Source organism: Cicer arietinum, chromosome 3 (genome assembly GCF_000331145.2).
Source record: "Cicer arietinum cultivar CDC Frontier isolate Library 1 chromosome 3, Cicar.CDCFrontier_v2.0, whole genome shotgun sequence".
NCBI lineage: Eukaryota > Viridiplantae > Streptophyta > Magnoliopsida > Fabales > Fabaceae > Cicer > Cicer arietinum.
The window spans coordinates 75007724-75020080 of record NC_021162.2 but is presented as its reverse complement, the minus strand read 5'-3'; the positions used below and the strand labels follow the sequence as shown (position 1 = coordinate 75020080).

Genomic DNA, 12357 nt, shown 5'->3' with positions numbered 1-12357 from the left:
TGCCTAACAATACATATTAATTTCTATTTTCAAAATATTATGAATTTACAGTAATAATAATGGTTTCGGATAAAAAGTACTAAATTATATATACGTAAACAAGTTATTAATTTATATATGTTTTGTTTAAATATATTTTTGGTCTTTAAAAATATATTTCGTTTTAATTTCAGTTCTATGTTTTGTTTAAATATGTTTTTTGTCTTTATAAATATATTTTATTTTAATTTTAGTCTTTATAATTTTTATTTATTTATTTATACTATTGCAAATTCAAACAAATTTTAAAAATGTTATTTATAAATTTTTTTTGGTAAAAAAAAAAAGGTGACATGACTACTTTTAGATGAAGTGGCACATGGTGACCGTGTAATTGTTGTTGATTAGATAATATTTAATATTTAAAATTAAAATTCATTTTATTAATTAATTTAATTATTTAATTAAAAACTTAAAAATATTTAATTAATCAATAAACCAATTAAATAATAAAAATTCAATAATTTTCATCTTCAATCCTAATTTTTTTAATAAAAATTCAACAATGTTCATCTTCAACCCTAATTTCTTCATTTTCAAATTATAAATTATCAAATCTAAATCCAAACCATAAAAATTCTAATCTCTCATTTTTCTTACACTACACCTATAATATTTGCCATAACCACTTATAACCTTATGCATTCTGCACAAGATCCTTTCAAATCTTCAAGTTTTGAAACATCAACTAGAGAAATACTCATATTATTCTAGATAATACGGAGTTTCTCATTGAGGGGGACAATGGCAACAACCTCCAAAGTCCGCGAACTCCCTAAATGCATTCTAATGGCAATATGTTTGCTCCATGAATTTGTACCCTCGTCATAAACCCTAAGTTTGCGGCCATCCTTGCAATCTAAAGCATAAAGCTTTCTATTAAGGGTAGCGATAGGGTTCCTCCTGTCAAAAACCATTCCATCATGAACACCAACTATCGTTCTCTGGCAGATAAACCTCACTCAGAACTTGTTGAAGAGAACTAAGTCCCTACAGGAACCACTTCCCATCATAGACAACTTCAACGAAAGGAACTGTGACAGTGCTCATATATATAATAAACGACCATCAATTTTTGTTGGAATCGTACACTTCAGCTGATTTCAATGACTGATGCACACTTTCATTCTCCCCACCAGCCACTTAGGTTGAATGCAAAAAGAATGAGAGATTATAATTTTTAGAGTTTAGATTTAGATTTTAGAATTTACGATTTGAAGATTAAGAAATTAGGGTTGAATTAAAAATTTGGAATTGAAGATGACGATTATTAAATTTTTATTATTTAATTGGCTTATTATTTAATTAATTAGTTTTATATTTTTATCTAATAATTAAATAAAATAAATTTTAATTTTAAATATTAAATATTACCTAGTCAACAATAATTACATAGTAATAGAGTTGGACTAAACTGATGTGATCTGCTTTAAGAAGAAAAAAATAAATTAATTTCTTTTAATAAAAACAAATTTAAATAATTATTTGCTTGCTTTTTTCATTGTTAAAATAAATTATCCACCTTAACCTTTTAGTTCAATCTAATCTATTAGCCATCATAATTACAATGATCATGTCAATCTTAAATATTCTATTACAGAATATGGCAGAGCTATACTGGTCCATTTGAAGTCTAAGTGTGACTACTCAAATATAATATTCTTTTATGTGCATGCATAGTATTAAATTAATTATATCTTCAATACTTTGGTTATTTTATTATTTTAGTCGATGATATTTTATTATTTTAACAAGTAGGTTATATGTCACTAAAACCATATATTTTGTTTGTTTATTTGTTAAAATATAGTAGAAATATAATCGTTAAAAATGTATTCTTCCTTCAACTATAAAATGAATTTTGTCATCATAATTTTTTTAAAAATGAGACTTGTAAATAATTTAATGGTTTATATTGAAAATGACATTATTAGTCTATTTAATATAACATCAATTATGTATTAATTGAGTGAACTCTTTAAATAGTTTTGAAGTTAACTTTTTTAAATAAATATTATCAATTGTTGTTTCTTTTGAGCTCCTTTAAATTAAATTTTATATAAATAAAAATCATTGTGAATTTTATTTTAATAATTAAGTGTAATATATTTATTTTAAAAATAAATTTTGAATTTTTTCTTTACATTTGGCTTCCTAAAAAAATTATACCATTAAATTCAACAAAAGTTTGTCCCTATCCTTCTCTTCCTTTTTAATGTTTATTATACTCCTTCTCTAATGTTTACTATATAATCAAGAGTCACGAGATGCTCCACTCTTCTTGAATTTCCTTCTTATTAAAAGTTTGAATCATATGAATTGTTTTTCCAACAAATTACATGAGTTTATATGTAATTATCTTTAAAGGAACCTAACAAAATACATATGTATTGTTATGAGTTGTGTGTCATTAGTTACCATATTAAATTAGACATTATAATATTAAATTATTTAAAATTTTATAATAAAATGTTATCAAAATTTATATTAAATTATTCAAATATAATTTATTTTACAAAGTAAATAAACATACATGTATACTCTCATTTATTGATAAAAAATAATATCAATTTTATTTGGTATATATTTAAACGTTCTCTAAATTTTATTTAACAAATATTTATCCATCATATGATTTATATAATATATTATAATTAATATATTATGTTTTTTTCTTCATATTTTTTATTTGTCTAAAGTTAATAATCAAATACAAATCATCTTTCTAATTATTCAACATTTGATGATTACTGAATAATTTTTCACTGAATGATTAATGATAAGTATTTGTTTCATATATTATTAAACAATAAATAATAATTAATGTACTATAATTTTATTCAAAAAATTATCTACATCATTTTCAATGAAATATATATTTCTTGTTTAAAAAAATATAAAATACTATTTCTCGTTTAATAAAATATAAAATACTACTAGTTATAATTTACACATTGGTTATATTTCATTTTTTTAGCCGGTTGCTAATCCAATATACCAATACTTCAGTTACAACTAAACTTTGAACTATGGTTTCTTGCATTGATAAAAAATATGATGTCATTAAAGAAAAAACAAAAGTGATGCACCTAAGCAAGAACTACTTTTGAGAGAAAAAACAAAAACATACCTAGGGACCCAGCAAGAATCTCTCTCTCCTAACACTTGGATCCAACAAAAGTCTCTCCCTCTCTCCACTCTCCTTGAATTTCTTCCTCTTAAAAGTTTGAACCCCATTAATTTTTTTACCAACAAATCACATGAATTTACATGTATATGAATCATCTCTTTAAAGGAAATAACAAATGTTTCCACATTTTTAAGCAGTTAAAATTATGGCATTAAAAAATGTAAAGAGATAATAAAATACGATCATATCTATTAGTAGTGGGAAATCATATAGTATTGGTTTGAAAGATGAAAAACATACATAAAGAAAATACAAAAGTAAATAATAATTTAGAGTTTATTTTTAAAATTCAAAGAATATTAATAGAGAAATGTTGATAAACAATATAAAATTTTGAAAATTATGCATTAAATATTTTATAAAATAATATCTAGTTTAATTCTGCCCCGAACATTTTTTACTTAAATTTTGTTTAACTAATATTTTTAACCTATTTTTTTCTATTGGAACCAATTATTCAAGATTGAGCAAATCAAATATGTAGAGCTCTAAAGTACTTGTTTAACTGCATTACATATAATAATGTGAGTTTAATGCCTTTAAGATTGTAAAATAGTTTTATATTACCATTTAACGAGAAAAACTATTATTTTGTAGTGTTACATCATTAATTTTAAAATATCTTTTTAAAAGTAGGTGATTTAACAAGATACATGATTTTCATTAGACATTAATGTATAACTAATTACATATCTCCAATTTTCTTTAATATATACTACTGTTTGTTGTTGTGGTTTGGAATGGTATTATAATATTGGTAGGAATTAATTTTTAACAGATAATAAATGTATAGTTAAATAAAGAAAATACTTCTGTATATATAAAAGTCTCTCTTATTAAATGTATTTTCTCTTTTTATAAGACTCTCTTTCACTTTTGAATTGTTTGAATAACCTAATTTTCAATATATTCCTAATTATTTTACATTTTTTTTAAGAATCAACAATAAATATTATCATGTGAGCATAAACTAATCATCTCTTTAAGGATAAACTTATAAAGTAGTATCAATTACCAATAAATTTAATATTATCAATAATTTTATTAGTTTACGTGATTTATTCAATAAAATTTTATATTTAGAGATATATGAAGTAAGATGCATAACCAAAACATATATTTTTGGAAACCACAAACCAAATATATTTTCATGCATGTTAGGCATATTGAACTCTTATAGGGATGGAATAAAACAAATATTAAAGAGGGAGATACTTTTAAAAGCAAACTTTAGAGTGGGAGATAGGGAGGGAGAGGCTTTTGGTGGATCTAAGGGTATGAGTGACAAAGAGAGGGAGGAGATATATACTTTTGCTAGATTTATGGGTGTCTTTATTTTTTATTTTCAAAAATAGTTCTTGCTTAAGTATCAATTTTTTTCCCTTACATGACATCATAATTATTTGTAATGTAAAGCAACATCAAACTCAAACTTAGTTGTAATTTTTTTTGGACAAAAAGTAATAATGAAATATAACATTACATCGGCTAAAATAATAAAATATAACCAATATTTAAAAATTGAATTACTATACATACTTAAAGATGAAAACATATATATCTTAATATTGTTATTTAAGTTATATATAACTAAGTTTTGAAAGTGATAATTATTAATGATAAATATGATGAGAAGTAAATCAAATACAAAAGGAATTTTCTAAACAAGAACTATATTCGAGAGTGAAAACAAAAACGTACTCATAGATTTCTAAAGCAAACATTAGGAAGGGAATAAAACAAGCACTTGAGAGGAAGATAGGGAAATGGGGAGACTTTTAATGAATCTATGAAATGAGTGATAGAGAAAGGAGGGAGATACTTTTGCTTATCATCTCTTTAAAGGAAATAGCAAATGTTTCCACATTTTTAAGCATTTAAAATGGTGGCATTAAAATTTGCAAAGAGATAATTAAATTCTAAATAAAATATGATCATATTTTTCCTTAAACATTTTTTTAGAGTGAGTATCCATTTTAGTGTCTAAGAAAAACTATGAGAACCAATTTGGTTCTTAAAAAAAAAAAATAATAATTCCTGAAAAAATAAAATTGAGAAATTTTCTCTCTCTCATTCGTACCCTTAAATTCATGAAAATCTCTCTCCCTCTCTCTTTATATTCTACAATTTGACATAAAAAATAAATTTAACTTTATTACAATGATAAATTAAAAGATGGAGACATAATAATAAATATGACAATTCATATCTTAATCAATTTATTGTAAGATTAATAACATGAATTTTTTTGTATAGTTATTTTGGCAAGAAATTAAAGAAATTGGATATTCTATTCATCGAGAATAAGATACACGTGAAATTGTGAACTAGCGGGTGAGAGAGTAGTGAGTGAGTGAGGTAGTTAATTTGTATTACATAAAAATAAAATAAAATAACAAAATTATAAATGAAATAAAATATAAAAAGTTATAAGGTATAAATTCAAAAGCTACTTGAAATAGTATATCAGAATAAACTATAAGTTGGTGACATATCTTTTAATTCAACAAACTTATAAGTTAGTTTAATAAGTTGTAAACTAATTTATTGACGTTACAAAAGATCTACGATATCAATTCGAAGAATAAACTTCAATATTTTAAATTTTAAAAATTTTGTAGTTTGTAGTTGCAATGAAATATCTATGTAGATGATAGTGTTTGACCACTAGATTTTTTTAAACATTCAATTTTTTTTTCAAATTAAAAAATAAATAAATTAAATTTAACTCTAACAAAAAAAATATTTGTTTCACTCAAACTTTTATTTCATTTAATACGCAAAATATATTGGGTGATCGGTTGATCCATATAAAATTTAATGTTCAAATTTATATTATTAGACTTGTATTTGTTGTGAATTTTTATGTATGTATTATAAATATTGATATTTGTATAAATTTTATGAATTTTTACTTTAAAAGTTATGAGGTTTTTAATATTTTTAATATATTTTAATATTTATTATTTATTTATTGAATAATTCAATCGATTGAACGAATTGAATTATGAGTCGGAAGTCTTGTCGATTCGATCTCCAATTTAATTTTTAAAATATTATTAGAGAGCAATATCTCTATTTTTAATTATTGTTTAAGTAGGTTGTTTAAATAGAAAGTAAGTTGTCTCTATTTTTTATTTTTTTAAATAGAGATTATTTTAGTGCCGTAGTTTTTTTTGAAGTACTTAAAGCCATAGCTCTTTTTTAACTAATATCTTCATGACCGAGCAAATCATACTGTAAGAGTTTGAAGTAACTAATTACATCAGATTACATATAATACTATACGTTTAGTTTACTAATATAGTGCGACATAGTAATTGCAAAATAGTTCTTCATTCTTGTCTAATGAAAAAAAATAATTTTTACGTTATATTATCAATTTCAAAATATATTTACAACCGTACGTATATGATATCATTGAATATAAGATTTTAATTAAATAAAATACAAAATTAATTTATATGGACAGTATATCTTCTATTTTTATAATAATATATTTTTGTGTTGTTGTTGTTTTAAATAATACTATATTATTCATAAAAATTAATTTTTACCAAATAATAAATGTATAATTAAATAAAGGAAATACATCTATCAATAAATATAAACTTTTTCGATAAATTTCTTTTTCCATGATTATAGTACTCTCTTTCAGTACTTTTTTACGATTATACTTCTAATTATTTTATATATTTTTTTCAAACAATAATAAATATTATCATAAAAATATAAATTAATTCTATTTTATCTGTAAAAAAAAATCTCAAAGAGTAAACTTGTAAATAATATGCATTGTCAACAAATTTAATTTTATTAATAACTTTAATTTTCATAATTTAACCAACAAAATCATTTAATTAGATGAAGTAATATGTAGAACTAAAACATATGTTTTTTGAAACCAGAAACCAAATATATTTAATTAAATATGTTAAAAGATACTTTCATGTGTGTCACATAAAACATTGTAATAAATTAAAAGAGAGTATGTAATAAATAGTGTGAATTAAAAATTTGTTTTCACGCGCGTCGCATACAATATATTTGTTCTTAACTTACAAATATATGTCATATATTTAGATACAGATGAAGTAATGCAGAACGAAAACATGTTTTCGGAAACCACAAACCAAATATATTTAATTAGCTATTAAAAGATAATTTATAATAAATAGTGTTAATTAATTAAAAGATTATTTCCATGCGTGTTTCATACATTGTGTTGTGCTCTTAATTTATAACTTGTCCTATATTTGGAGATAGATGAAGTAAGATGCAAAATCAAAATATATCTTTTTGAAAACCACAAACCAAATATATTTAATTAGTTAAAATTAAAAGAAAATTTGTAGTAAATAGTATGAATTAAAAAATATTTTATGTGCATCACATACATTGTACTCTTAATATATAGACATTTGTGGTGCGTGTATATATATTTTTAATGATAGATGAAATAGGATATAGAACGAAAACATATAGAACGAAAACATATATTTTCAAAACCAAAACCCCTCGTTTTTCCCGAGCAAGACTTAAGACGTTGAGAAGAATAAGAAGTACTAAAATTCACAATCAAATCTTATTTTTTTTGAAGCACAACACAAATTATTTAATTAGCTAAAATTAAAAGAGAAATTGTAATAAATAGTATTAAATAAAAAATTATTTTCACATGCATCACAGATATTGTACACTTAATTTAAAGTAGTAATTTTACTTTTTATTTTAATTTATTAAATATTAATATTTTCTTTTTTTATTGATAAATATCATTAATTAATAATTTATTAAAGAGAAGGAGAATTAGTTAGTAACATAAATTAAACTTTTGTACATTTTTAAAAAAATTCTTTCGAGGTATCAACCCAAACCACTAAATTACACTTTTAGACACAAATATTTTATTCCTTAATTCAATATGTTTCCACTAGCTTAGTTGTAATAGTTAACTAATATTTTTTTAATAAATTTAACTGTTATATATAAATAATATAATTTTTTTACAGGACTGTTTCATTATATTTTACTTAATAAATATCTGTACATGTATTTCAAGAGATAATATTGTAAAGTTACACGATATAATTATACATATGAGTGAATAAAAAAATTACATATATGTTTAATTATATATATTTTTTAAAATAAAATATAAAAAAAATAATCACACAAAAATTAGTGTATTTAAATTACACAAAAATTAGTGAATTTAAATTAAAATTTTAATAGATATTTAATTGTAGCTAGAGGGAGTACATATATTAGATGTTCAGTAATTAATTGCCTAAAATAAAAATTTATAGTAGTTACTGAAATTCTATTTATAACACACCCATTCATTAAATGAAGAATATAAAAGAGATAAACATTAATTAGGAGTAGATGAAAATAAATACTGAGTAAAGTAGAGGAAGGGTAAATTCGTCATAAAGTAAAGACTTAAATGGTAAAAAAATGCAATTATAAATAGGTTCCTAAGCAAGCAAGTTCGATTCACACACACATTCGCATTTCTCTTTGTGTTGTTTTTGTTTCTGAGAGGTTTGTGTCATCATTTTTTTCAAAGAAAAAAACATCATCAATCTTCATAACTACTCTCTCTGCATCTTTTTCTCTTCTCTCAAACCCTAAACTTTTCGTCTTTGGGATCTTTCTCAGTTCCCAAAGCATTCTGAAAATAACTATTTCTCTGTTCAATTTTCATGCTATAGATCTTTCAATCATACATAATTTCTGATCATTTTCTCGTTTTTTGTTTCTCTTTTTTATATTTTTATATTTTTTATTTTTTATTTTTTTTGGTTTGATCCATTTTCAGGTTCTCGGTGTTTGCAGAGGCAAGCCTCATCTTTGAGGGAAGGTAACAACTCTTGCTATCACTTCATATATCTATGATTTTTTTTTTTGGGTGTGTGAATGCATCTACATTGTAACATTTTTTTTTTTAATTTATCTTTGCTTATTTTTATTTTGTTCATTTTTTTGGGATAATTGTTATCAGATATTTTTTTTGTGCTTTTTATGGTTGATTTTTGACGTGGCGAAGTTTTTTTTACACATCCGTGTGAAACTGAATGTGATGGAAGCAAAGAATTTTCTTTGATCTTAGTTGTGAGTAATTATGGAAATTAAAAGTTTCTCCTTTTTTGTTAAAAAAAGAGTTTCTCCTTTTTTGGTGTTAAAATCTCAATTTTATCTTTCTCTGAATAATTTTTGTTCTGTTGAGCCGTAAATTAATTTCTTAACAGATTTGGTTGTTTGGTGCATGCCTTGTGTGAACTGTGAGGTTATTTAGTTGAATTTTTGTAAGTCATGTGAAGTTTCTTAAATGGAAAGCATATTTTGGTATTTGAGGAAAGGTTTGTTGATCAAATTTGATATTTGTTTTGATTTTGTGAACAATTAGTTGTGTCACCCGAGTTGTTTTTCCCATAGGGTTTATAGGAGCCATCTTTGTAAAACAAATTGTGTTTGAGATGCAATTGTGCATAGTAGTTGGTAGATCAAAATGCATGCTTTTATGATTGATGCATGTCAAGAAAAGGCTATGTCTGTTTCTTTTGTGCTTGTGTCGTTTTCGATCGCGACACATGGTTGAGAGCACGGCATTAGAGGGTCGGTTTTCCTACGCATTAAACGGTAACACTGATATTGTACTTGTGGTATAATTGCTAATATATCGACAAAATTTGCCTTAATGATTGCATGATTTGTTTCTTTTGTCGCTTGTGAAATGTTATCGACCACGTGTTTGATTTCATCTGAAACAGAATGGATCATCAAGGGCATAACCAGAACCCGCCAATGGGGGTTGTCGGTAGCGGAGGTCAAATGACATATGGATCCAACCCGTATCAGCCAAACCAAATGACTGGGGCACCTGGATCGGTTGTTACATCAGTTGGGGGCATGCAATCTGCCGGTCAACCTGCTGGAGCTCAGCTGGGACAGCATCAACTTGCTTATCAGCACATTCATCAGCAACAACAGCAGCAGCTTCAGCAACAGCTCCAAGCCTTTTGGGCAAACCAGTACCAAGAAATCGAAAAGGTTACCGATTTCAAGAACCACAGCCTTCCCCTGGCAAGGATCAAGAAGATTATGAAGGCTGATGAGGATGTTAGAATGATATCGGCTGAAGCACCGGTCATTTTCGCAAGGGCCTGTGAGATGTTCATATTGGAGCTAACCCTGCGTTCCTGGAACCACACTGAAGAGAACAAAAGGAGGACACTTCAGAAGAATGACATTGCTGCAGCAATCACAAGGACTGATATCTTTGATTTCCTTGTCGACATTGTGCCTCGCGAGGACCTGAAAGACGAAGTGCTGACATCAATCCCTAGAGGAACAATGCCTGTCGGCGGGCCTGCTGATTCTCTTCCTTACTGCTACATGCCACCTCAGCATGCCCCCCAAGTTGGAACTGCTGGTGTTATAATGGGTAAGCCAGTGATGGACCCAAACATGTATGCTCAACAACCTCATCCCTACATGGCACCACAAATGTGGCCACAGCCTCCAGACCAGCGACCACCATCTCCAGATCATTAACTGCTGAGACGCAAATGTTAAGGTAAACTTTAATCTCTTGGTTTGAGTTCAAATTTATGCCGAAAAATATGGTTATTTATTTCAGTACACCATTGGTAAAATTTGATTCTGCAGGTCTCAAAAAACACACCCTTTTGTAAATGCTAGTTTATCAGTGAGAGATTAACTGAATTTCATATTATATCTTTTATCTATTTAATTGCTTATTTCACTTGTTCTGAATGGTTGTTGCATTTTTACCTGTAGTGTTATTTATTTATTTATCATAGTTCCTTTTGTGTCTGAAATTGCTACCATTTTTTGGCTTGCAGGGAACTGCAATGGGGTGGGTGTGAAACTGAATCAAGAAGGTCCATTGCGATCAGAGACTGTAGCTGATAGGTGACTTGCAGTGCAAGACTATTATGTAGATAATATGCCATTAAAAACTTATCTTTATATTATGTTAATTTTCAGTTTAATTTTATGGTCTTAAGATTAAATATATGTATTTGCAGACCAGTATTGGGAAATTTACCTTAATTTTAACTTTATATTTGTTAGCGCAATATTTAATGCCCTTTGCATTTTTTGGTTCAACAATCACCATTATCTTTATAATGCCTGCAAATCTATGATTCCCTTTGGGGTCAAATATCATGGTCTTCTACCCCATCAGAATATAAGGGGGCCAGAAGGAAAAGTATAAGTTTTTTTTTTTAGATTCTTGAAGCCCCCAATGGCCATTTTATTTGATGAAAATTCATTGCTAGCTTTGTTACAAACTCTAGCCAAACTAAATTGATTTTGATGGAAGCAACGCTTTCTTGTTATCCTGTTGAGTACAATTTAATCAATCCTAGGTATTCAATCAATTTTTTATTTTAAATCTTTTGATATATTAAGTACTTTAACATAGATCAATTTTTTCAAACTCAATTTTAATAAAAATGAATTAAGCTAATTTTTCTTTATTAGTAGAGTCTATGATGGAAACATTACATACCCCTTTTTGAAAAGCTCTAAACAAGATACGTTACTTTTTCAAATGTTTCTTTTTTTTTTTTTTTTTTATTTTAGATTGGGTAGAAATTAGATAGACCTTTTCACTAAGAAAAGAAAAAGAAATTAGAAAGACCTTTATTGATGTTCAACATTTTTCCCTTGAATTCGTGAGATGATTTTTTTTTTCAAAAAAAATATTGTTAAAAATTTAGTATATTTTTTTGTCTGAAAAATTTAGTAATTTACCACATTAGTTTATTTAGTCGGCTTGAGAAGTCATGCTCCCCCAAAATGTATTAAATGTTTCTTTTTTTTTTTTTTTTTTCATTTTAGATTGAGTAGAAATTAGATAGACCTTTTCACTAAGAAAAGAAAAAGAAATTAGAAAGACCTTTATTGATGTTCAACATTTTTCCCTTGAATTCGTGAGATGATTTTTTTTTTCAAAAAAAATATTGTTAAAAATTTAGTATATTTTTTTGTCTGAAAAATTTAGTAATTTACCACATTAGTTTATTTAGTCGGCTTGAGAAGTCATGCTCCCCCAAAATGTATTAAAGGAAATATTATGTAACGTAGGTACT

The 12357-nt window shown here is 25.7% G+C and overlaps 1 protein-coding gene and 1 pseudogene across 1 annotated transcript; one reads left to right on the top strand and one right to left on the bottom strand.

Moving 5' to 3' along the window:
* Positions 1–668: 668 nt before the first annotated feature.
* On the bottom strand, positions 669–1665 carry LOC113785831 (F-box/kelch-repeat protein At1g55270-like; annotated as a pseudogene).
* Positions 1666–8667: 7002 nt separating this feature from the next.
* LOC101508013 (nuclear transcription factor Y subunit C-3-like) lies at positions 8668–11337 on the top strand. Its single transcript, XM_004494572.4, has 4 exons — positions 8668–8776; positions 9054–9095; positions 10006–10811; positions 11101–11337. Exon 3 carries the CDS (start codon positions 10007–10009, stop codon positions 10787–10789), a length of 783 nt encoding a protein of 260 aa, XP_004494629.1. The 5' UTR covers positions 8668–8776; positions 9054–9095; position 10006; the 3' UTR covers positions 10790–10811; positions 11101–11337.
* The last annotated feature ends 1020 nt before the right edge of the window (positions 11338–12357 follow it).

Bases quoted from the DNA above. Each gene is read 5' to 3' on its own strand.
- LOC101508013 (XM_004494572.4), top strand. From the start codon at position 10,007: ATGGATCATCAAGGGCATAACCAGAACCCGCCAATGGGGGTTGTCGGT.